A 27,511-nucleotide genomic window follows, 5' to 3' on the forward strand; every position below is an offset into this window, starting at 1 on the left:
TGGCCGTCTAGGTCACCGCAGCCCTGAACCTTAAGCCTCAGGGACATTCCAGGGCTTGAGTGGGGACTTGTGTGGCATCTCACAGACCACAGCCCAAAGGTGCATCCGACAGATCACGAATGCCCTAGTAGAAGACGACATCATCTTTGACATGGACCAAGCTCAGCGAAATGCCTGGGCAGCAAGTTTTTCCACCATCGCCTGGATGCCCCCAGGTATAGTGGGTCATAGAGCGCATGCATGTTACCCTCTGCTTATTGGGCCATCTGGGGGTGCCCTATGTTAACCACCCGGGCTGTGATCAAGCGGAGCATCGGACTGCTCAAGATATGGTTCTGATGACTCGACCGCTCCGGTGGTGCACTCCAGTGCACCGCCTGTAGGGTTGGTTGCTTTCTGGTGGTCTGCTGTGCCCTCCACAACCTCGCACAGAAGCCAGGTGACGTGTTGGAGGTTGGTGATGAGGAACATGTGGCCACTTCTGAAGAGGAGAACAGGGATGATGAGGCGCCAGGCGAGCAGGGGCAGGAGGATGAGGCCAGAGAGGAACCTGAGGGCCAACTGGAGGCTGCAAGGCCGGCGGCAGCGGTGAGGGACCGGCAAGCCTGGAAGGCCAAGGAGGCTCTCGACCTGGCCTCATTCACAGGACGTGGCCTAGTCTGTCATCGCTACCTTACCCACCCCCCACCCCCATTTCCCACCCTCCCAGGGTAAGCATCACATGGTACTGTGTCGGCACCGTCAGCGGGTCACTGCTGAGGGCAGGGGTGTGATGATGACCCGCAGAGAGCTGAGCACTTGTACTCCTCAATCTATGCCATAGTCTGACCCCTGCATGTCTGTTGAGTGCTCGCTCATGCCCATCACCTGCCGCAGTGATGCATTGCGGAAGAAAGAGCACAGTAAGAAGTCTTACAACACCAGGTTAAAGTCCAATATGTTTGCTTCAAACACTAGCTTTCAGAGCACTGCTCCTTCCTCATCATTGTGGAAATAAGTGACAGAGGCAACCTACTGGTTCTACACAAGGGTGTTCAATCTTTTATATCGGTCCCCACTCTCCCGATCGTGCTGCCCCCCCCTCCCCTGGTGCTCTGTGCTCCTCGACGTGCTTTGCCCTCCCAGCTCTAGCAGCTCGGCGGTTGTGGCAAGGCCTAAACAACATAACTGACTACAAAGCGAAGCCGAGCAGTATCTCCGGCAGCAGCGCACCCCTCCCCGATGAACTCTGTGCATTCTATGCTCGGTTCAAGCAGGAAACCAACAATCCGCTGTCTAGTTCCCCAGCAGCCCATAACTCACCCATACCCACCGTCACAGCTTCCAAAGTCAGATCGGCCTTCCTGAAAGTGAACACTCGGAAGGCAACGGGCCCGGATGGGATCCCTGGTTGTGCACTCAGAGCCTGCGCGGACCAACTGGCAGATGTGTTCGCGGACTCCCACTCCGAGGTCCCCACCTGCTTTAAGAAGACCACCATCATACCGGTGCCAAAGAAGAACCAGGCAGCGTGCCTCAATGACTACCGTCCGGTGGCCCTGACTTCAGTAATAATGAAGTGCTTCGAGATGTTGGTCATTAAGCGCATCACCTCCATACTCCCGGAACTCCTTGATCCACTGCAATTCGCATACTGCTGCAACCGGTCCGCAGCAGATGCCATTTCCCTGTCCCTACACTCATGCCTAGAGCATCTCGACATCAATGATTCCTACTCATCACTAGAGCATCTCTATATCAGGGACTCCTACATCAGACTCCTATTTATTGACTAAAGCTCCGCCTTCAACACCATAATCCCAGCCAAACTCATATCAAAGCTCCAAAACCTAGGACTTGGCTCCTCACTCTGCAACTGGATCCTCGACTTTCTGACCCACAAGCCACAACCAATAAGAATAAACAACAACACCTCTTCCACAATAGTCTTCGATACCGGGACCCTGCAAGGCTGCATACTTAGCCCCCTACTCTACTCCCTGTACGTACACGACTGCGTGGCAAAATTTGGTTCCAACTCCCACAAGTTTGCTGATGATACGACCAGAGTGGGCCAGATCTCGAATAACGATGAGTCAGAATACAGGAGGGACATTGAGAACCTAGTGGAATGGTGCAGCTACAACAATCTCCCCCTCAATGCCAGCAAAACTAAAGAGCTGGTCATTGACTTCAGGAAGCAAAGTACTGTACACACCCCTGTCCTCAACAACGGGGCCGAAGTGGAGATGGTTAGCAGTTTCAAATTCCTAGGGGTACACATCTCCAAAAATCTGTCCTCGTCCACCCATGTCGATGCTACCACCAAGAAAACAGGAAATTAAGGAACTTTGGCATGTCCACATTAGCTCTTACCAACTTTTACAGATGCAGCATAGAAAGCATCCTGTCTGGCTGCATCACAGCCTGGTATGGCAACTGCTCAGCCCAGGACTGCAAGAAACTTCAGAGAGTCGTGAACACAGCCCAGTCCACCATACAAACCTGCCTCCCATCCATTGACTCCCATCTACACCTCCCGCTGCCTGGGGACCCCTCCCACCCACCTTACTCACTCTTCCAACTTCTTCCATCGAGCAGGAGATAGAGAGATCTGAGAACACGCATGAACAGACTCGAAAACAGCTTCTTCTGCGCTCTACCAGACTGCAAAACGACCCTCTTATGGACTGACCTCATTAACACTACACCCTGTATGCTTCACCCGATGCCAGTGCTTGTATAATTACATTGTGTACCTTGTGTTGCCCTATTATGTATTTTCTTTTATTTCCTTTTCTTCCCATGTACGTAATGATCTGTTGAGCTGCTCGCAAAAAAAATACTTTTCACCGTACTTTGGTACGCGTGACAATAAGCAAATCCAATCCAATCCACTACATCTAGGTGTCTCCCCAGGATACACATCAGCGGTGGAGGCAGCCACCTGCTTACCTCGTCCTGCGGCCTACGATGCCCATGGCGGGCGTCCTCTGGGGCCAGGGGGCCCGGCTCACTTGTTAACGGCACATGCACAGCCATGCCGCCCTGTCCCATGTGCTGACTCCGAGACGCGGCCAGAGGGGTGGAACTTGGGGGAGCTGGTGGCCACTGTCGCCGCCCCATGGGATGGCTCCGGGTTGGCACTCAGCGCCTCCTCCTCCCAGTTGGTGTCATAGAGCCCTGGAGTTCACCTTGGGATGGAGGGCAGCTAGTTCGAGCCATGGCTGCCCCTGCATTATCTGGCTCTGCCAGCCCTGGCTGTTCCCCATGGCCTGCACCAAGGTATCGAGGCCCTCGGTAATGCTCCTCAGTGACTGGGACAAAGTCCGCAGCACGTCGGCCATGCCAATCTGAGAGCGGGACATGTCCTGCAGAACCTCATCAAGGTCAGCCTGGTGATGCATCCCCCAGTGAGTCGGACATTCTTCCGAGACCCTCCGCCATGGACATCACCGACGGTGCGATGCCTTGGACACCTTCACTAATGGCGCCAAAGTCATGCACTAGGCTCTCCACTGCGGTTGCCACCCAACAGTGTTGGCCTCAGTGCAACACCTGGCCGGCACCACCTCCTGCGCCCGTTGCCTCTGGGATTCCAATCGGCTACGGATCTGCTGGACCGAAGCCGACATCTACCTCTGAATGTCCCGGCCGCTCCCTATCATCTCCACCAGCTCCAGGTACCCCTGTACCACAGGCTCAGCATCAGGCTGGGACCAGCTGAGTCCTGGGATCCAGCAGCCTTCCGACAGCTGTCTTGCCTGGGGGTTCCTGCCTCCACCTGACGTGCATCATCAGCCATGTGGTGCTCACCAGACTGTGCCCCCGAAGCCTGTCCACTAGCATGTCCCACCGAGGTGTGTGTATCTGCACTGGTGGAGGGTGGGACTGATAACTGTGCCACAACTATAACGGTTGTATCTTTGGATCTCTCCTCTGAGGTGGACTCCTGGGAGGCAGGAGATGGTGCTGCCTGGGATGGGCTGGTGGACCTGCGGGAGAATGGACATGTGGTCAGTGGGAGGGATGGCTCAGTCAGTACGGCAATAACAACTTGTGTTTGACATCCTCTGGGTGGAGCCCGCTGGTTGAAGCGGGAGTGGGTGAAGGGAGGGTTAGGGGTTGGTTGGGAGGTGGATGCCTCTTGAGGGGGTTGGGGCTGGGGCATTGGTGTCTTCTCGCTTGTGCTGCCCAGTATAGGCCGTTGATTTTTTTTGGCACTGGCGGCCAGTCCTCCTGGTCACCCTCCCAGAGCTGACAGCTGCCATCGCCTCATCCCAGGTGGCGCTGGCTGCCTTGTGGCTGACTCACCTGGACCCTCGGGGGAACAGGACATCCCTCCTGCCTCCTCAGCGTCTAGCAGCCTCCTCAGGTCAGCATCCCCGTATCTTGGGGCTGATCTCCTCGGCACCATTGTTGCAATCTGGCTACGGTTGGCTGAGTAAGTGTAGCTAAAGTGCTGCTCGACTTTGTTAGCAGGGGGCTGGTGAGCACGGTGCCGGCGAATCAGCTGGCAAGCCTTAATTTGCGGCGGAAAGCCCATGAGACCTCGTTAAGTAGACCAATTAACATTGAATAGCGCTGCCAGCCTCGCTGGACTGAGCGCCGTGAAGCTTGCGGCAATTCCCTCTCGCTACCACACTTGGAAATTTTTCCAGAGAATCGCAGCCAGAATGTAAAGCACACTGAACATTTATGATTATACTACGAATTTGTTTTGAGGATTTAAAAACTTTTTCTGCTTTGAAAAAATTATATCCAGTGTTTTAAAACTTGCATTGAGCAGTTTAAAAACTATTCTGATGGCGTAATAGAGTGACATAAAAATATTCTGAATAACGTGACTGACTTGGGTAATAGTAAATCTGCCAGAAGGTGGCAGTATTAAAGCATAGAAAGTCTAGTTTATTGGTTACTCGGGGGAAGGAAGTTATGCAGGAGATGAATTAGATTAATCCAACACCATGGTAAATATATTTTTTTTTACTGTAAATAATGAATAAGGAGCATCAGTAGGCCATTCAGCCCCTTGAGCCTGCTCCACCAGTTAATAAGATCATGGCTAATCTGATAAAGTCAAATCTGCATCCTGCCTCCGTTAGTTTGTTATTCCCTCATTTACCAAGAATCTATCCACATCTACCTTAAAATTATTCAAAGGCTCCGCACCCAACACCTTTTTTAGGAAGAGTTCTAAAGACACACCACCCTCAGTGAAAAAAAAAATCATTTCTTCTCGATTTGGATGGGCAATCCCTTATTTTTAAACAGTAGGTCCTTGTTCTGGATTCTCCCACAAGAGGAAACATCCTCTCCACATCCTCTCCTAAACTCTTCTAAACTCCAGGAGATACAAGCCCAGCCTGTCAAGTCTTTTCTCATACGACACCCCACCCATTCTAGGTATTAACCTGGTGACCTTGATCTGAACGGCTTCCAATGAATTTACATCTTTTCTTTAAATAAGGTGAGGAACACTGTACACAGTACTCCAAATGTGGTCTAACTAGTGTCCTGTACAACCATAGCCTAACCTCCTTACTTTAGTATTTAATTCTCCTCACAATAAATTATGACATTCTATTAGCTTTCCCAATTACTTGCTAGACCTGCTTACTGGTCTTTTGTGATTCCTGCATGAGGGCACCCTGATCCCTCTGCACCTTGGAGCTCTGCAATCTTTCACCGTTTTGACAATATGCTTATTTGTAATTCTTCCTGCCAAAATGGACATTTCATATTTTCGCACATTACACGCCACTTGCCAAATCTTTGCCCACTCACCTAACCTATCCATATCTTTTTGTCGCCTCCTTCTGTCCTCTTCACAACTTACTTTCCTACCTATCTTTGTGTCATCAGCAAATTTAGCAACTATCCCTTCAACCAAATCATTTATATAATTTGTAAACAGTTGAGGTGCCAGCATTGATCCCTGTGGCAAACCACTCGTTACGTCTTGCCAACCTGAAAAAGTATCTTCTGTCTGCTCCCTGTTAGCCAGACAATTTTCTATCCATGCCAACCTCCATGCCATTAACTTTTTTTTGGGGCAATAACCTTTGATGTGGCACTTACCTTCTGAAAATCGGGTTCACCTTTATCCATAGCACATGGCACTTCCTTAAACTTAAGTTGGTTAAACATTATTTAACTTTCACAAAATTATGTTGACTCTCTTGGTTATCTTGCTTGTCCAAGTGCCATGCTCCAATATCTTTAACATTGGTTCTAACATTTTCCGTTTGACAGACGTTAAGCTAACTGGCCTGTAGTTTCCGGCTTTCTGTCTCACTCTCTTTTTGAATAGTTTGTTATTTACAGCAATGAAGGAGGCCTCTCGGCCCATTGTCCACACAGGCCTCCAAAAGAGCTACCCAGCTAGTCCTATTCTCCAGCCCTAGCTCCGTAGTCTAAATTAATCACTTTCAAATATGTATCCAGCTGTCTTTCAAGACCTCTTATGGAATCCACCTATGGAATTCCAAACCCAACAACTCTGAGTAAAGAAGTTTCTCCTCATCTCACCCCTCTCTTGCTGACCATCTTGACATCGTAACCCTTAGTCACTGACATACCAACGAGTGGAAACAGAATGCCCTTCTTTACCCTGTCAAAAATTTTCATAATTTTGAACACCTCAATAAGGTCGCCGCTTGATCTTCTCTGCTCCAAGGAGAACAAGCCCAAGTTCTCCAGTCTTTCCTTGTAACTAAAATTCCTCATTACTGGAATAATTCCAGTAAATCTCCTCTGCCCTCTCCAGGGCTTTAACATCACTTCTTAAGTAAGGTGTCCAGAACAGAACATAATACTCCAAATCTGATCTGACCAATGATTTGTAGAGATGTAGCATCGCTTCCTTACTTTTATATCCATGCCTCTATTTATAAACCCAAGGATGCTATAAGCCTTGTTAACAACTGGTTCAACTTGCCTGACTACCTTCAGAGAATTATGCACTTGAACCCCAAGGTCACTCTCCACCTGTGCTCCCCTCAAAGTTGTACTGGAGAGCGGTCCCCTTGCAGGTGTCCTCCGTGAGCAACCATTTGGCTTCCGGCTCCTTTATCCACCCCTTTATTCTCTCTTCTTTCGCTGCCCAGTGTGGTAGTACTGCAAGTTTGGAAGAGCTAGACCCCCTGGATCTCATTCTCTGCTGTAGTTTCTTTGGGATCCTTGCATTTTATTCCCCCCCGCGCACGCACACACACACACACACCAAACGCCATAATCAGTTTGTCAAGTGAGTTGAAAAAGGTCTTGGGAATGTAGATCAGGATGTATCTACACAGGAAGAGGTAGCTGGGCAGTACGTTCATTTTAATCGCCTGCACCCTCCCCGCCAGGGTGACTGGGAGTGTGTTCCATCTTTGCAGGTCCTTTTTGACTTCTTCCGTCAGGCTGGTCAGGTTCCATTTGTGGGCCCTGTCCAGTCGTGGGCGAGTTGGACCCACAGGTAGCGGAATTTGTCCCAGGCCTGTTTTAAACGGCAACTCCTGCGACTCTGCCCCTCCCACTTATAGGTTCACCGGGAAGACCTCGCTTTTGCTTAGGTTAGGTTTGTAGCCTGAGAAGTCTCCAAACTCTTTTAAGAGTGCCATGATTCCTTTCATGCTGCTCCATGAGTCCGAGATGTAGACGAACAGGTCATCTGCATATTGCTGTGCTGTCTGCCTCCACTCCTGATCCCTTTCCAATTCTTAGCCTCCTTGAGCTTGATTGCTAATGGCTCTATCGCTAAGGCGAACTGCAGCAGGAATAGCGGGCAACCCTGCCTCGAGTCCCTTTGCAGCTAGAAGTCTTGGAAATCGTGGTGTTTGTCCATACGTTTGCCCTGGAGCGTTACACAGGAGTTTCACCAAGGCGGTGAAATAGACAAAGTTCTTTTGCTGTGTTGGAAGTCTTTCCTGTTTTGGCATTCGACCTGTCCGTCTGTGGGTCCTGTACGCAGTTGAAGTCTCTCTCTTCTTTCTCTTCCCTCCCCGGTCCAACTCCCCAATGATCAGTCGGTGTGTATGTATGTCGGGGATTTCCGTCATCCTCTTCTTTATAAACTCCGTGTCCCCAAGTTAGGAGTGTACAGGTTTAGCAGGACTACCGGTTCCCCGTCCAGGACATCACTGACTATGACATAACGTCCCCCTGGGTCCGTAACAGCCTTTGTTGCCGTGAACATCATCCTCTTATTTAGCAAAATGGCAACCCCTCCGGCCCTCGTCCCATAGCAGGAATGGTAGGTTTGATCCACCCAACCCTTCCTTATCTGCCCGCCCCCCACCCTGCCAGTAACCTACCCCCTTTCTGGGGACACACCACCGCAGCTTTCTTCCTCCTGAGTCCCGGTTCTAGCTAACCTGCTAGTATGGTGCCACCCCCCTTTCCCGGGAGTTGTTGTATTATTAAATAATAATCCCGTTTGCTGCTATTCCTACCAAAATGGATAACCTCACATTTGTCAACATTGTATTCCATCTGCCAGACCCTAGCCCATTCACTTAGCCTATCCAAATCCCTCAGCAGACTTCCAGTATCCTCTGCACTTTTCGCTTTACCACTCATCTTAGTGTCATCTGCAAACTTGGACATATTGCCCTTGGTCCCCAACTCCAAATCATCTATGTTTGTTTTCTCTGTCTGTAAAAACATAGTTAAGTAGAACGCAACTCTAACAATAATTATAAAGGGTCTTGGAGAAAATAGAATCTTATAATGAAACAACACAATCAAACATGTGGAAACTCTTTAAAAGAGTTATTTAATTAGTCCCAGTCTCCTGATCATCTTCCATAGCCCTGAAAATGTTGCTCTTCAAGTATTTGCCCAATTTAATTTTGAAATTTATTATTGAATCTGCTTCCACCACCCTTTAAGACAATGCACTCTAGATCATAACTCACTGATTTTTTTTTTCTTCTTGTTGCCTCTGGGTCTTTTGCCAATCATGGTATTGTACAGTACTGGACACACTGGCATTCACCTGTAAATAGCAAAGCTCTGAGTTTAAGTGGAGCCATATGAGGGAGCATTGCTCACTTTGGTTAAAATGAGTGGTTAGTGAGATGGGTTCGCCAATGTGGAATTCAAGTTTGCTGAAAAATGAAAATCTCATATCCATATGGTTGCATTTAGTGCAGTAATCTCAAAGATAAATCCTTTGACAAGCATATCTATTTGTCCTGCTACTAATTATTTTTCTTGTCGTTTTAATAGAATCTACAGTTGCTTGGAGCTACAGCAATCGAAGATAGACTGCAAGACAAAGTCCCTGAAACCATAGAAACATTATCCAAAGCAGACATCAAAATTTGGATTCTGACAGGAGACAAGCAGGAAACCGCTATTAATATAGGTACAGCTGGAGTTACAATTAATAGTGTTTTACTGAAGGCTGTGTTTAATTTGTAAATGCACATCCTCATACAATACTCTTCTGGATAAACATGGCAACAAAAGTACTGGGTTATTTTGTTAGAAGTCAAATAATCTCAGAACCTTTTCATCAGAAGGGAGGGTATGTCTAGCTTCTAGTCAGGAACAGTTGTCATAGCTCGGTCTGATGGTGGATTTTTACCCATCTTAAGGATGCTCTTTCTTGGATGAAGACACAGTCAAATTTTTTTTTAATTGGCAAAGCTATAGAATGTGGTAAAATCGTATCCTGTTCAGTTTTATTTTGTAGGAAGGGGGAGGTGGAGAAGAAATGAATGGCTAAAATCGTCTTTTGTTAGCAATCTCAAACTTTAAATAAAGTTGTGAGGCAAAACTTTTTGATCTCGTGCTATAGTGATGTATCACAGTATAACATGTGATATAGTGCTCTCATCTCAGTTGCATTATATTTTTTATACTTGATGTGCAATAATAAAAACAATGCACTCTTCCAACCTTATGAGGGGCATTTATTAATACAATTGAAAACTCTTAAGATAGAAACATAGAAAATAGGTGCAGGAATAGGCCATTCGGCCCTTCGAGCCTGCACCACCATTCAATATGATCATGGCTGATCATGCAAATTCAGTATCCCACTCCCGCTTTCTCTCCATACCCCTTAATCCCTTTAGCCACAAGGGCCATGTCCGGCTCCCTCTTGAATATATCCAACAAACTGGCCCCAACAGCTTTCGGTCGTGGAGAATTCCACAAGTTTACAACTCTGAGAGAAGAGGGTCTTCCTCATCTCAGTCCTGAATGGCTTATCCCTTATTCTTAGGCTGTGACCCCTAGTTCTGGACGTCCCCAACATCGGGAACATTCTTCCCGCATCTAGCCTGTCCAGTCCCATCAGGATTTTATATGTTTCTATGAGATCCCTCTTATTCTTCTGAACTCCACTGAGTAGAAGCCCAGTCGATCCAGTCTTTCTTTAAGCGGACTGTGCAGTGCTGCGGGGGTCTGGTCGTAATGTTGTTGGGACATGAGTTTAAATCACACCAAGCTGCCGCCTAGTTGTATCACCATTTGTAGACAGTGGCGGGAGACGTATGCGAGATGCAGATATGAGGTTCCTATCAGATTAGCCATGATCTTATTAATTGGCGGAGCAGATACAAGGGGCCGAATGGCCTGCCTCTTGTTCATATGTTTGTATGGAAGTTGAACTGGTGACAAAGCAGCAGTTTGTCAAATGGAGGGTTTGCTGCAGTCTTGCAGTCATGAGCCCAGGTTAAGGATCATTGCATCCATTTGGTTACAATTTCCGAGCATTTTTCAATCTGGTTTCCATTCGTGGCCAATTCAAGGTTGCCATATTGAGCAGTTCTTTCTCAGTTATTATGATAAACCTGTACAAAATACTGGGTCAGCCTCAGCTGAAGTATTATGTTTAATTCTAGGCACTACATTTTGGAAAGGATCTAAAGACATTAGCGAGGTCGCTGAAAAGATTCAGTAGAACGGTTCCAGGGAAGAGGGACTTCAGTTACAGGGGTAGTTCAAGAAGCTGGGGCTCTTCCCCTTGGAGAAGAGGAAATTTGATAGATTTTCTCAAAATCATCTGGGCAGACATATAGAGAAGCTACTTCCATCAGTGAAAGAATTGAGAATCAGAGGATACTGATTCAAGGTGATTGGCAAAAAAAAGTGACATGCGGAAAAAAGTTTTTACGCAGCGAGTAGTTAGGAGTTGTAATGTACTGCCAGGGAGTGTGGTGAGATAGATTTACAGAATGAGGCCATTCTGCCCATTTGTGTCTGTGTCCTCTCTCAAATTAAATCTGTGTCCTCTCTTTCTCGATGCTTTCACAAGTGGCAAAAGTTTCTCTCTATCTACACTTTCCAGACCCCTCATGATTTTGAGTACTTCCATCAAATCTCTTCTCAGCCTTCTCTCCTCCAAGAAAAACAGGGCTGTCTTATCCGGTCTGTCTTCATAATGGAAATTCCTCACCCCTCGAAGCATTCTTGTGAATCTTTTCCACACTCACTCCAATGCCTTCACATTGTTCCTAAAAGTGTGGCATCCAAAACTTGATGCAGTATTCCAGCTGAGGCCGATCAAGTATCTTGTACCAAACAAGTTCAACGCAGCCTCCTTGTTCTTATACTCTTGTGCCTCAATAAATAAAGCCTCGGAGGCTTTTATCAGGGCATTGGATAATGAGAGAATGAATTCATGGGCCTACGGGGAAGTAGCAGAGGATTGGGTCAAGGTGAGTTGAATTTGCAGAGATCTGGCACAGCTACAGCAGGCCAAATGATGACTACCTGTGTTGAAACCAATCTAAGATTCGATAATTTAAAGAACATTATTGTCTCATATACCTGAAGCACGAAGGCATCACGATAGCCTTTTGAATGGATTGTTACAAAACCTGTGTTACACCTCTTGCAAGGATGTAGACCAGTTCCTGTCAACACAGAAGCACAGAAAATAGGAGTAGGCCCTTCCAGCCTTCTCCACTATTCACTATATTCATGGCTGATCATCCAACTCAAAAGCCACCCCCCCCCCCATATCTTTTATCACTTTTACCCCAAAAGCTAAATCTAATTCCTTGAACAAAGTCCCATAGCAGGCGTGTTTAGCCACGTGTCTCCCAGTACTCGCAGCACCAATATGGCTATAAAACGCCACCCGCGTTAGATAAGGGACTAAGCAGGGAGTGTGCAGCCCGAGCCGCACATAGCCCGTCCTATGTACTGAGGAGCTCCACTTGTTGGAACTCCTCAGTGCAGTGAGAGATAAAGGACGTCCCAATCTCGGAGGCCCCCAACGTAACCCCGACACCCATGCAGGGCACCTCCAGCCTGATTGACAGTGCACAAAAAATGCAAGCTTGGCACATGGCAGTGTCAACCTGGCACCCTGGCAGTGGCACCTGGCCAGTGCCAGGTTGGCACTGCCTCAGTAGCACCAGCAGTGCTAGGGTACCACCCTGTCCGAAGGGCATTAACCTGGGGGCCTCCGATCTCCTGGGAGACCCCCTTGAAAGCTGGTCCGTCTGATCCCCGTTTGTAGAGGCCAGTATGAACAGCGCTCGCCCGAGGTCTCCGAGGCGAAGGAGATAGACCCCACCCCCTGGGTAACTCCGTGATCTGCACATGTCAGACGAGCTGTCTCGCTCTAATATGTAGATTTGCTCATCGCGATCCCACCCATGATGGGCGGAATTGACATTGCAAAGTCTCGCAAGATCGTGTTAGATCTCGCAAGGCATTGCAAGCCAGGTAGAACCTGGGATTGGGGTCTTCAGGCTTAAAATAACCACGCTGTGCCATGGCGAGCTGCTTTTCGGGTGTGGCATGACCGTTTGATCATGCCTACAATGTTTTGGCCTCAACTGCTTTCTGTGGCAACGAATTTCACCGGCTTGCCAATCTCTCTGGGTGAAGACATTTCTCTCTCAGCTCAGTCCTATAGGGACTAAATGGTCCGTATCCTCAGAATGTGACCCATGGTTCTGGACATGCCCACCATCTGTAACATATTTATTGCATCTGCCCTGTCTCATCGAATTTTATAGGTTCCTATGAGATTCCCCCTCATTCTTCTGAACTCAATTTCCCCTCTTATGTAAGTCCCACCATCCCAGGAATCAGTCTGGTAAGCATTCTCTACACTGCCTCTGCAGCAAGAACATCCTTCCTCAGATAAGGAGACCAAAACTGCACACTGCTCCAGGTGTGGAGTGTGTTGCTTCAACAATATTGTGCACTTACAGAATGCATTCGATGTAACGAATATTCCAAGATTATTTTCGGAGAAAAACAAGAGCTGAGCTGAGGAAGAGAGTTTAAGAGAAGTGACTAAGGGCTACATGAGAAATTCCAGTAATATGCAATTCTGTGGCTCCTGGACCTTTGATCCTGCACTTCCCATCCTTCAAATCAATGTTGAGGGGCTATCTGCGGTCAAGAGACATCTCATCAGCATCTTCACCCAGCAATACAACATCAATGTGATCTGCATTCACGAAAACACATCTCCCATCAAATAAAGCTGAAAGGTACAAGGTTTCAACCAGAAATGCCATCATATTGCCCAGTTCTACGATCCCAGAATGGAGCCCTGGCTCAAAAGACCATCATATTTTACAAAACGTGAGGGAACAGATCCAGGGATCACTAATTAGTATCAATAAAAAGAAAAAAAACATATCTTAAACATGAAAAAATTGGATTATAATACAATATGCCTTTAGCTGAGCACTTGCAGGTTTTAGGAGTAACACGGATTACAAAGTACAACTTAATCTGCAATAGTCCCATTAATACGCAGTCCGATTTAAGCACAAGATGACTGTGGGCAAATGCACTCTCCGCTCTGAACCCCAAGTGAATGTTTATGGATGTCTCCTCAAACCACCCCCCCCCCCCCACCACCCCAGTTTATTGGTACTTGAACGTTCTCAAACTCCACTCTCAAAAGCACACTGTTAAATATCGACTTTTAGCAGTGATGCCAGTACAGAATTTTACACCAACCCCTTCAGAATTTCTATGTCTTGACTGCTGTGCAAATTGCTCATACTTGTTTTAACTCTCGATTCCCAGAATGTATTAAAATGACATCAGATGTTTCATCTACCGCTGAAGTCTGCTATCCAATTTTTAATCTAATTATTGCAATTGTTTCTAACTCAGAACAATTTGTTTAGTCTTCCTTGACTTCTTCTGAATGCTACCTTGGCCTCTGTTCACTTAATCCAAAGTTCTTGACATTTCTCTTCATTTCTCCAGCTTCCTTAACTAGCTGGACTTTATATTTCTGGCATATGTTTTCTTAACCATTACTCCACAGTATGGTTTTTATTGTAGCAAGGCTGAAAGAGATGTTCTCTCTTCTAAAATCAACTGCTTCTACTGGGCTGTGAGACCTGCCTTCTCTCTCAGGACCTTTCTCCAACTGCTCTCAAATTAGCTAAACTAGAACTTAAAGCATCTCTCCCTCAAGGCCACAATTGCTAAGAAATTGCTTCTCCTTTATTTGCTTTTAACGCAGAAACCCTCTCCACAATCGAACCACAGGAGGAACTTAACCAACTCCCACACTTATAAGCACCTTTGTCCAGTGTGAATCTGACAATAAGGTTTACACTTCCAGACACAAAAACATTAAATTAAACCCACTTAAAACTATACCTTATTTCTAATGTTCACCAATATAAATATAAATCCCTTAAAACTACCTTTGTTTTCCTGACACCAGCCAAAGCATGGCTGTATCACATTTGTCCAAGCAACTATTGCCAGTGCAGTCCATCTGTTCTGAATACTTGACATTACAAAAATTGATGCCTTGTGGATGGCAAATGTCTACAAGCTTCCTAGCATTAACTGGGACCAGCAGGTCTTCCCAATCCTACTACATCCCACTGTCTGTACTGGAGACCTTAATGGCCACTACAGAGACTGGAGCTACTAAGAGGTTAAGACATATGGCGAAGAGCCTGCAAACTGCACCACACAGCATGACTTTGTTCTCATCCATGATTCACAAATAGCCTGGAATGTACCACTCTGCTCAATGTGACTTTCAAACACTTAGAAATCCCTCACTCACCAAATTCCTGATTTCAGTACGCTCTTGACTCTTGTCAATTTGGCCTCCGGTGTACTTACACCCTCTGGCATTGCCCATTCTCTTAAACAAGCCAGTGCTTCTGCTGTCTGCTTCTGAGTTTCTTTGAATATGTGTGGGTGCATATCATCCATACCCAGGTTTTAATCATCTTTCCGTTTTGGTACTTTGTCAATTATTTTCTGCCTATTATTCCAATTGTATTAACCTTTTAAAGCTGCTCCTCTATTGGAATGTTCTTTTATCTTCAGTAAAAGTTTGAAATCTTCAATTTGGTAATTTCGCTTTGTATCTGATTTGTTTTTAAGCTTCCATCCTGAGTTCATATTTCGTTTGTCCTTTTCATAGAGTCCTTATGTCTTTTTGTTTAGATTCAGTTTCTCGTTTAGTTTATTTCTCCATTATACCCTGTAATTGGCTTGTTTGGTTTGTGATGTTTATAGAATACATTTTTCTTGAACTTTAGTGACCCTTTTAAAAGTTTCAAATGTTTTTTTCTGGCTTTCCTTTGCAACATTTTCTCCTGGTAATCATCTTTTGTTCCACCCTTATTACCTCATATTTTGCTCTTTTCCAACCTCTTTGTCTTGCTCTGATTTACTCCTATGTATTTTGGATCCTAATCTTGAACCTTTCTATGTTGTGACCACTCTAACTGTTGCTTCTATTCTGGTTCATTACCCATTACAATATCCAGTGATAATTCATTTTTGGTTGACCTCTGGCATATTGAGTGAGAATGGAGCTTTGGAGACACTAAAAACGTGATCCCCTTTTCGTCCTTCGCTATTTCCTGAGGTGATTTGTAGATAATTTGGAATCTCCATGATTACTCAATGTCTGCTACTCACCTAAACTGCTTGGCTGTTTCTTTCTTTAGTTCTTTTTTTACTTTTCAGCTGCCTGTAGTGTATTCCTATTAAGGTAATATATCCACTAACTCAATCCATGTAAATCTATCTTATTCCTGGTTATGGCGGCACAGTGGGTGACATGGTGGCACAGTGGCTAGCATTGCTGCCTCACAGCGCCAGGGACCAGGTTTAATTCCGACCATGGGTGACTCTCTGTGTTGAGGGTGTACGTTCTCCCTATGTTTGTGTGGGTTTCCTCTGGTGCGCAAGTTTCCTCCTACGTCCGAAGATGTGCAAGTTAGGTAGATTGGCCATACTAAATTGCCCCTTAGTGTCCAAAGATTAGGTGGGGTTACAGGGATAGGATGGGGGAGTGGGTCTAGGTAGGGGGCTCTTTCAGAGGGCTGGTGCAGACTCAATGGGTCGAATGGCTTCATTCTACACTATAGTGATTCTATGATCTACTCTCCTAATTTATTCTGTGTCACCTTGGTACACGGCAATCCACTTCCTGTATCATGCCAAATCCTGTCCAATTTTCAATCTAACCAGCTAATCATCTCTGAGCCATATTGAGCATCAATTACCAATTGTTACCAGCTCAAAGAAGAAGCGGTGGAACCAGCAAAAAGCTAACTGGGAGGAACACAACAAGATATTGGAAGAAAATGTAACGATACCATCCCGAAATAGAGCTGGAATATAGCCGCTTCTGCAGAGCCTCCTACAATGCAGGCACAGAACCATTATATATGTCTTGCTTGGGAGAGGAATCTGCCTCCACAAGACTTCCGGCTACCCAAGCATGGTAAGCCATCTGATTAAATCACTGAGACAATGGGGAAGGACAAAAATAACCTAACTTCACCTCTTCTAGTTGGGAATGTTGGACTGTCCTACGTCACCTTGGTGAATCCCAGCAGCCCATTCGGTAATGCCAATCCGGTAGCAAGCCATTGCCTTAATATGGGAAAAGCACTGCTGAAAAAAAGCAAATCCGGAGTGAGTAGAGATCCTTCCATAGGCAGCACAATTCCAGATCTGAACCCTTTACCAACCTGGATTTGGACAAAGGAGTATCATCAAGCTGGTCACTGCTGCTGGTTACAACATCATCCCTGAGTTCATAAAACACCTTGACACACAAGCCCTCCCCAGGTTGTCCCAATTCTTTACAATTGTTGTATGCAAGGGGAGATTGCCAAAATCCTGGTACATGTCTAAAGTCATTGGTCTCCAAAATCAGACAAAGACCCACAATCACCATCAAACTACCAGCCAATATCCTTGTTAGCTGTATGCTTTTTTTTTCATTCGTTCATGGAATGTGGGGATTGCTGGTTGGGCCAGCATTTATTGTTCATTCCTGGGGGCAATTAAGTGTCAACTACATTGCTGTGGATCTGTAGTCACATGTAGGCCAAACCATGTAGGGACGGCAGGTTTCCTTCCCTAAAGCGCGTTAATGAACCAGATGGGTTTTTATGAAAATCGACAATTATTTTGTGGTTGTCCAGCCTGTAATTCCAGATTTTTTTTATTTATCGAATTCAAAATTTCACCATCTGCCATGGTAGGATTTAAATTCGGGTCCCAGAGCAGTACCAAAGGGCTCTGGATTACTTGTCCAGCACCAATACCACTATGCCACTGAATTTCTCATGGTAGTAAAGCATCTAATCCTTCAGCAGGTCACGTCAGAAGTGGAGAACATCCCGAGTGCAGACCAAGTAGACGGTCAACAAGGAAGTGGATCATTTGATTTTATCCACTCGTTAACCACTTTAATTTAAAAAGGCTTTCAAATGCATCTCAAAACAGGGGCAATTTTCCTTGATCTCATAGCAATGTTATGATACGGTATGGCACGTGGGCCTATTCAGCAAAATTTCATGAGTTCTCCCTCCCTTGGTTCCTGATCACATACCGATCACATTGAACAGCTACTCTGGGGAAGAGAGCTCAGAGTGCATATGGGTGGCAAGACTAGCACTCATATGAAACAGATGAATGTGTTAGCCTAAGGAGTCTATCTTAGCCCAACACTGTTCAGTTTGTATACACCAAAGACGTACATACATACGAACATACGAATTAGGAACAGCAGTAGACCATTTAGTTCCTCAAGCCTCCTCTGTCGTTCAATAAGATCATGGTTGATTGTGGCCTTGACTCTACATTCTTGCCTACCCTCTATAACCTATGACTCCCTTAATAGTCAAGAATCTATCTCGCTCTGCTTCACCACTCTCTGGGAAAAAAAGTTCAAAGACTTACGGTCCTCAGAGAAAAAATGGCTCCTTTATCTTGATCTTAAATGGGAGACCCAGTATTCTTAAACTGTCCCCGAATTCTAGTCTCTTCCAGAAGGGAAAACATCCTCTCAGCATTCACCTTGTTAAATAACCTCAAGATTTTATATGTTCCTCCCATTCTTCTAAACACCAATAGATACAGGCCCATCTTGTTTTCCAAGCTATATAGCAAAAAAGAAGTGATCCTAGTACTGATCTTTGGGGAGCACTACTGTCATCTGCCATGTCTCGCTGCTTTCTGTTATTCAGCCATTTTTTAACTAATTGGATACTGACACTCCAATTCCAATATCCTCCGTTTTGTTAACTAATCTTTTATGTAGTATTTTAAAATATGGTTCTTAAAATATATATGGACAACATCCCTTCCTCAACTGCAAGGATCTGTGCTTGGGCCACAGGGGTTCACAATCTATATAAATGATTTGGATGAGGAGACCAAATGTTATATTTTCAAATTTGCTGATGATAAAAGGTGGGAATATGAGTTGTGAGGAGGGTGCAAGGAGACTTCGGATCTTACAGGCTAAGTGAATGAGCAAGCACATAGCAGATGGAATATAATGTGACAAAGTGAGAAGCTCTCCACTTTGGTACAAAAATCAGAAAGACAGTATTTCTTTAAATGGTAAGCGGCTGGGAAATGGTGATGTCCAAGAGACATGGGTGTACTTGTTCATGAGACACTAGAAGCTAACACGCGGGTGTAGCAAGTGATTAGGAAGGCAAACGATATGTCAGCCTTCATCACAAGGGGATCAGAGTGCAGAGGTAAAAATGTCTTCCTGCAATTGTACAGAGCTTGGTGAGACTGCATCTGGAGTATTGTGTGCAGTTTAGGTCTCCAATCCTCAGGACGGATGTTCTTGCCATAGAGGAAATGCAATGGAGGTTAACCAAACTAATCCTTGGGATTGCAGGATTGTCTTGAGGGCTTGAGGAAACTTGGCCTGTATTCCCTAAAATTTCAAAGAATGTGAGGTGATCTGATTAAAACTTACAAAATTCTTACAGGGCGTGACAGATTGGATGTAGATAGGATGTTTCTCCTGAGTGGTGAGCTTAGAACCAGGGGACAAAGTCTTGGAATAAAGAGCAGGATTTTAAGACCGAGATGAAAATGGGGAATGAATCTTTGGAATCTCTACCCAGAGGGCAGTGGAAGCTCAATCATTGAGAATTTTCAAGACATAAATCGATATATTTCTGGTTACTAATAACATCAAAGGATGTGGGGGTAGTGGGAATAAATGGTGCAAGAGGAAGATGATCAGCCATGATCTGTTTGAATTGTGGAGCAAGCTTGACAGGCCAAATAGCCGACTCTTACTCCTTTTTCTCATTTTCCGATCTTGCTAGATTTTCTGTTACTTCAAAAAAATCAATTAGATAGTCGAGCATAATCTCCCTTTTACAAATGCATCTGGCTTTCCTTAATTAACTCAAACCTCTCCAAATTCCTGTTATCTATTCCTGGTTATGGATTCCAAAACCTTACCCACTACAGATGTTAAACTAACCAGCCTGTAGTTTCTTGTACTGTTCTTACACTCTTTCTTTATCACATTTACCACTCTGCAATCCTCTGGCACCTCCTATATCTAGAGAAAATTGAAAGATTAAGAAAAGCCCTTCTGCTATCTCCACTTTAGCAAAATGGGATGCAAGCCTTCCTAACCCGATGACTTATCTACCCTAAGCATAGCCACCCTTTCTGGTGTCTCCCTCCCTTCAATTTTCATTGCCTCCACTATCTTCATTCCCACCAATATTTTGTCAGATTTTGCTTCCTTTGTAAACACAGATACAAAGAAATTAAGTATTTTAGCCATGCCCTGTGGCTCTGCCTTTATCACCCTATTTATTCTCAATAGGACCTCCTCTACCTCTTACTATTCGTTTACTGTTTACATGCTGATTGAAGATTTTTGGGTTCCCTTTAATATTGATTGCCATTCAATTCTCATATTCTCTTTGCCATCTTTATTTTCCTCTTCACTCTCCTTCTCTATTTGACCTGGTCCTCACTTGAAGAATTCAACTACTCATGGCTGACCCAACTGGTCAGCATATCTTTGGACTCTGGGAGGAAGCCAGAGCACCCTGATGAAACTCATGCAGGTACAGGGAGAATATGCAAACTCCACACAGATGGTCTCCATACAAACTTGCCCAAGGCCAGAATCGAGCTCGGTCCCTGGTACTGAAATACAGCAGTGCTAACCACCCTCCCTTATGCCGCCCTGTACCTGAAGTATCTCTTCCTTAAAGATCATCCATTGTTCTATTAATTGTTTTCCTGGCTAGACCCTTGTCATCACACTGAAATTCACGCTCTTCCAATTCAGAAGTCATATATTTGCTCTTCATAGAATTTACAGTGCAGAAGGAGGCCATTCAGCCCATCGAGTCTGCACCGGCTCTTGGAAAGAGCACCCTAACCAAGGTCAACACCTCCACCCTATCCCCATATCCCAGTAACCCCACCCAACACTAAGGGCAATTTATCATGGCCAATCCAACTAACCTGCACATCTTTGGACTGTGGGAGGAAACCGGAGCACCCGGAGGAAACCCACGCACACACGGGGTGGATGTGCAGACTCCGCACAGACAGTGACCCAAGCCGGAATCGAACCTGGGACCCTGGAGCTGTGAAGCGATTGTGCTATCCACAATGCTACCGTGCTGCCCAAATTCTCCATTACTAATTTCCAAACTGTATGAAACAATGATCACTCTTACTCAAACGTTCTCCTACAGACAATAGGCCCACTCGGTCCACCTTATTTTCCAGCACCAGATTCAGCAATGCCTACTTTCTAGTTGGGTTGAGAACATGCTGATAAAGAAAGTTCTCATGAACACTTTTTTTTGATAAACATCTTATTAAAGCATTTGTAATTTTTAACAACACTAGTGAACGCATTTGAGAAACCACTTTACCCTAACATTATCCTACTCTTTGTTTGGGTAATTAAAGTCCCCCATTTTGTTTTGCACTTCGGATATTCCCCTACAGATATGTTCCGCTATTTCTCTCTCGCCATTGGCAGGCTTGTAGAAAATGCCAAGTGGTGAGATTTTACATTTTTGGCTTCTTATCTACAACCAAATTGATTCTGTCCTTGTGTCATGGTGGCTAGCACTGCTGCCTCAGCAGCAGGGACCCAGGTTCAATTCCGGCCTTGGGTCACTGTCTGTGTGGAGTTTGCGCTTTCTCCACGTGTCTGCATGGGTTTCCTCCGGGTGCTCAGGTTTCCTCTCATAGGCCAAAGATGTACAAGTTAGGTGGATTGGCCAAGCTAAATTGCCCCCTAGTATAAAAGATTAGGTCGGGTTACTGGGTTATGGAATAGGGTGGGAGTATCGGCTAAGTAGGGTGCTCTTTTGGAGGGTTGCTGCAGACTCGATGACCTCCCACTGCACTGTAGGGATTCTATGATTCCAACACCGCAACGTCTTCCCTAATCAGGACTAGCACCCTACCATTTTTTTTCCCTTTCTCCATCCTGTCTGAACACTTCATGTCCTTGTATATTAAGGACCTAATTCACCATTTTTAAGCATGTTTCCATTGTTGCCATTACATCATATCCCTACATTGCTATTTGCATTCGTAGCTCACCAATCTTATTCACCGCACTTTGGCATTTGCAATACATACATTGTGATTTTGACTTTGCATTCCACGTAGTCTTTCTTGGTCTGCTTCATTTTAATATGGTGGTACTTCCTTCTACTGTCCAACACTCACTGTATGCACCTTATTTCTCTTTTCGACACATATATGCCTCATTGGCCATCGCCCTGCCAATTCAGTTTAAACCCTCCCCAATCATACTACTGAACCTATATGCAAGAAAGCTGCTCCCGATCCTGTTGAGGAGCATCTTGTTTCTTTCAATAGTTGCCTTCTATCCTATAACTGGTCCCAATGTCCAAAGAAGCGTAAGCGTCCTTCCTGCACCATGCTTCAAGCCATGCACTGATCTTCCCAATCGTGTTCTTTTTTCTCTGGCTTGTATGGTACTGGAAGTAATCCAAAGGGTACGGCCCTCGAGGTCCTACACTCCTCCCTACCTCCTGAAAATCTGACCTTAGGATCTCAATAGCTGCCCCCTCTCTCTGCCGTTGGTACCAACGTGTATAACAACCTTTGGCTCACTCTCTTCCCCCAGCAGAATGATCTCCACCCTCTCTCTCTGATGCTCTTTACCCTGGCACTGGGGAAGCAACATGACATTTGAGACACTCAATGACATTTACAGAAATACCTGTCCGTCCCCCTGGTTATGGAATCTCCTATTACTCTGGATTTCTATGTTTTGCTGTTCTCTCCTGTTCAGTTCCTTGCTCGTTGATGGTAGGGCTGCACTCCTTGAGGGCATGGACACACTCCGCAGACTCTAATACTGAGTATCTATTTGAGATTGGCGCGCACACCCTTAAGACTCTTTGACCCTTCCTACTCTTCCGATCGTCACCCATTTGCTATCCTGAACTCACTGCCTGTGAGGTGACCACATAATCCAAGAAACTCTCATTCTCTGTGATTCTCTGTATTGATTCCAGCTGCCCCTCAAGCTTGGAAATCCTAAGTTTGAGCTGGAACATCTGGAGGCACCTCCTACACCTGTAGTCGCAGAAGACACGTGAAGTGCACTGATGTTCCTACATGGTGCTGGAATTGCAAGCAGCAGGTCTCCGATGCTGATTCATGATGTAAAAAAAATCCTCTGTTCCCTATTTAGAACACTGTTTAAACTATTAATTTTAATAAACACCTCAGACAAGGGGCAAGGATAACATAGTGGTGATGACCGTGTACTAGTAATGCAGAGAACAGGCTAATGCTCAGGAACACTGGTTCAAATCCCACCTTGGCAGCTGGTGGAATTTAAATTCAATAAATAAATTCAACTAATTAATCTGGAATAAAAGCTTGTTAAAGTGAAAGTGTTACTGACAACGAAAGCACTATTGATATTGTTAAAAACCCATGAGGGGCCTTAACAGGGTGGCTATGGATAGGATGTTTCTTCTTGTGGGACAATCTAGAAATGGGGTTACTGTTTAAAAAATAATAAAACAGAGATGAGGAGACATTATTTCTCTGAGGGTTGTGAGTCTTTGAAACTCTCTTCCTGAACTGGCATTGGAAGCAGAGCCTTTGAAAACATTTTAGGCAGAGGTGGATAGATACTTAGTAAGCACGGGGTGATACATTAACCGGGTTAGGCAAGATGCAGATTCGAGGTTATCAGATCAGCCATGATCTCATTAAATGGCGGAGCGGGCTGAAGGGACCAAATTGCTCCATGATCATTTGTTTGGATGTAATCAATCACTTTTCTTCTCTCGCGTCGCACTAAGGTTTTTTTGAATGCGGTTGATGGGCTTTGAACCAACGTGTCACCAAGCTGGCCTTGCTCTTTTCTCATTCCCATTGCTTTGCTGCTCTATCACTTCAATTACCTCTTCAAAGATACAAATCCATGCTGTATTTAAATGCAAGTTCTAATCTATATAACACCTGCTTGCCTTGGATGGAAATATTCAGGAAAAACAGCCAATCCATGGCTTGCAAGGGAAATTATGGATAGTATTTGATCCAAGGAAGTAGTAGGCAAATTGATCAAGAGTAACAACAGGTCTGAGGATTGGGAGCCGTTTAGAATTCAGCAAAGAAGGACCAAGGGATTGATTCAGAAGGGGAAAATAGAGTATGAAAGTAAGCTTGCAGGGAACATAAAAACTGACTGTAAAAGTTTCTATAGGTACTTGAAGAGAAAAGGATTGGTGAAGACAAATGTAGGTCACTTACAGTCAGAAACGTTAATTAGTTGTAGGGGACAAAGAAATGGCTGAGCAACTAAATACGTACTTTGAGAACACAAGTAAGTTACCGGAAATGTTGGGGAATGCAGGGTTAAGTGAGGAGGAGGAGGAGCTGAAGGTGATCAATATCAGTAGAGAAATGGTGTTGGGGTAATTTATGGGATTGAATTCTGATAAATCCCCAGGGCCTGATAATCTACATCCCAGGGTACTGAAGGACGTGGCTCTAGAAATAGTGGATGCTTTGTTGGTCATCTTCCAGGATTGTATGGGCTGTGGAACAGGTCCCGCAGATTGGAGGGTGGCTAATGTAACTCCACTAATTAAAAAGGGAGGAAAAGAGAAAGCAGGGAATTATTCTAGAATCCATTATCAAAGATTTTATGGCAGAGCACATAGAAAACAGTGGCTGGATTGGACAGAGTCAGCATGGATTTATGAAGGGGAAATCATGCTCGACAAATCTACTGGAATTCTTCGAGGATGTAGCTAGTAGAATTGACAAAGGGGAGCCAGTGGATGTAGTGTATTTGGACTTTCAGAAGGCTTTTGACAAAGTCCCACATAAAAGATTAGCATGTAAAATTAAAATGCATGGGATTGGGAGTAGTGTATTGAGATGGATAGAAACCTGGTTGGCAGACATGAAACAAAGAGTAGGAATTAATGGGTCTTTTTCAAATTGGCAGGCTGTGACTAGTGGGCTGCCACAGGGATCGCTGCGGGGACCCCAGCTATTCACAATATATATTTTGATAATCGCTTATTGCCACAAGTAGGCTTCAATGATGTTACTGTGAAAAGCCCCTAGTCGCCATATTCCAGCGCCTGTTCGGGGAGGCCGGTCCGGGAATTTTTAGGATTTAGATGAGGGAACAAAATACCATGGGCTGGATTGTCCATTTCAGGGACTATGTCCCCAAGCCATCGTGAAAACTGGTCTTTTACGGCAGAGAAACTGGCGTCAAAAGTCTACAAATTCACAGCCGTGCAAGGGGCGAGCAGGGAGCCATCGTGGAGCTCGCAGCTCCAGCTGCAGATACCCCCCCCCCCCTGCCACATGCGCACGGCGGCAGCCTCCAGCGACCGCACCGTGCTCCGTGGCGGACTCAGACCGCGGAAATAGTTGAGGAATGCACAATTAAGTGAGAAGGAGGAGCTGAAGGTGGTCAATCAGCTGCGTGCCCGACCCGGACCACCTGCACAATAAAGACCCAGTCCCATATGAGGTCACCGCCCTCCGGCCTGCCCGAACCAATGTGTCCGCAGCCGTCACGCGAGTATCCCAAATGGCAGGACCATATTAAAAATACGCTGTCGGGACTTCGGCCAGTCTGCAGTGCGGAATAGCGGGGCGGGCCTCTGGCAATGGCCGCAAATGGTGGATACGCGCTGCAGCTTACTCCCCGGGTACGCCGCGTTTCGGGGGTCAGAGAATCGCAGAACTGGCGCCGGTCCCGATTCCATGCTTAAAACTGGATTCTCTGCCCCAGCGCCGAACGCGATTTCAGCGTCGGTGGGCTTAGAATCCAGCCCATATCTCCAAATTTGCAAATTACGCCAAATTGGGTGGGAGGGTGATGCTGTGAGGAGGAGTGTGATTTGGGGAACTTGAGTGAGTGGGCAACTGAATGGCAGATGCAGTATAATTTGGATAAATCTGAAATTATCCACTTTGGTAGCAAAAACAAGAAGGCAGACTATTACCGGAATGGCCATAAATTAAGAGAGGGGACCGTGAAATGAGACCTGGGTGTCCTCGAACACCAGTCACTGAAGGTAAGCATGCAGGTGCAGCAGGCGGTAAAGAACACAAATGGTATGCTGGTCTTCATTGCAAGAGGATTCGAATACAGGAGCAAGGATGTCTTGCTGTAATTATACAGGTCCTTGGTAAGGCCACACCTGGAATATTGTGTGCTGTTTTCCTCTTTTTCTGAGGAAGAATGTTCAAACTATCGAGGGAGTGCAGAGAAGGTCTACCAGACTGATTCCTGGGATGGCAGGACTGACGTCCAAGGAGAGATTGAATTGGTTAGCATTGTATTCGCTGGAGTTCAGAAGAATCAGGGGGGAATCTCATAGAACCCTATAAAATTCTATGAGGATTGAACAGGGTTGATGCAGGAAGGATGTTCCCGATGGCGGGTGTGTCCAGAACCAGGGAGCAAGTCTGAGGATACAGGGTGGACCACTTAGGACAGAGATGAAGAGAGATTTCTTCACCCAGGTAGTCGTGAGCCTTTGGAATTCATTACCACATGAAGTAGTTGAGTCCAAATGTTGTCTGGTTTCAAGAAGCAGTCAGAGAGAGCACATAGGACGAAGGAGATCAAAGGATATGGGGGAAAGCGGGATTAGGCTATTGAGTTGGATGATCAGCCATGATAATAAATGGCAGAATGGGTTTGAGAGCCAAATGGCCTCCTCCTCTTCCTATTTTTTCTGTTTCTATTCCTCATGTCCTCTGTAGCCCCAGGATTATTAGGTCCATTGACACTTAATCTATTCTCTAATTTTGAAATTATAACATAATTCGGGTGCAGTACAGGCGAGGCTGAATCTGTACTCTACTAATGGCTCTGGAGATTTGTGACCTTGCTATACAACAGAGGATCCTGCTTGCTCTTGTATGCCATATGTTGTGCTGATGGTTTTAGCAATCTAAATGTATTCCTACCTCCATCTGCTGTATTGTTTCCTCTAGAATAATCTATTTTTTTCATTTATCCTTTATTTCCATGGTTTATTATCTTGTCCCAAAAGTAGGTGACATCCATAATTCACCAGCCTAATCTATCCCAAGCCTTTATATTCTCATCTAGCTTGGTATCATTTGTAAATTGAGAGGATTTCACTTCTGTCCACACTTCCAATCATTCATAAACAGGATAAACACTGCTGTGCATTTTCTTGGATGTTCTGTGTCTAAACCGTTTTCATTAATATTACAGTGCTTTCGGAGAGTGCTGTCAAAGAGATTCTCTCTAAAGACATGAGCAGAATATCTGCGTCCTCTTTTGAAAACAATATAAAAACCTTTAATTCTCACGGGCAGCACGGTAGCACAAGTGGCTAGCACTGTGGCTTCACAGCGCCAGGGTCCCAGTTTCGATTCCCCGCTGGGTCACAGTCTGCACGTTCTCCCCGTGTTTGCATGGGTTTCCTCCGGGTGCTCCGGTTTCCTCCCACAGTCCAAAGATGTGCATGTTTGGTGAATTGACCATGATAAATTCCCCACAGTGACCAAAAAGGTTAGGAGGGGTTATTGGGTTACAGGGATAGGGTGGAAGTGACGGCTTAAGTGGGTCGGTGCAAACTCAATGGGCCGAATGGCCTCCTTCTGCACTGTATGTTCGATGTTCTCACACACCTGTCTTCAGCTTTGTAAAAGTAATGATAATGAACTCTCATTGAAAGGAGAAAACTAGTAATGGAAGTGCACACAATACATTTTAAATAAAATATTTCTGTCAGTACTTTCTGATAATGAT

General features: G+C 45.4%; 1 protein-coding gene across 4 annotated transcripts in view; it reads left to right on the forward strand.

Moving 5' to 3' along the window:
• Nucleotides 1-27,511, forward strand: part of atp8a1 (ATPase phospholipid transporting 8A1) — a 433,224-nt gene that overhangs the window by 267,909 nt on the left and 137,804 nt on the right. For all 4 annotated transcript variants that reach the window (XM_038791303.1, XM_038791304.1, XM_038791307.1 and 1 more), the window contains one exon: nucleotides 9,196-9,334. In XM_038791303.1, coding sequence (XP_038647231.1) covers nucleotides 9,196-9,334 — 139 coding nt within the window. The remainder of the gene's footprint in view (nucleotides 1-9,195; nucleotides 9,335-27,511) is intronic.

The sequence above is a fragment of the Scyliorhinus canicula genome, chromosome 3 (assembly GCF_902713615.1).
Source record: "Scyliorhinus canicula chromosome 3, sScyCan1.1, whole genome shotgun sequence".
Classification (NCBI taxonomy): Eukaryota; Metazoa; Chordata; class Chondrichthyes; order Carcharhiniformes; family Scyliorhinidae; genus Scyliorhinus; species Scyliorhinus canicula.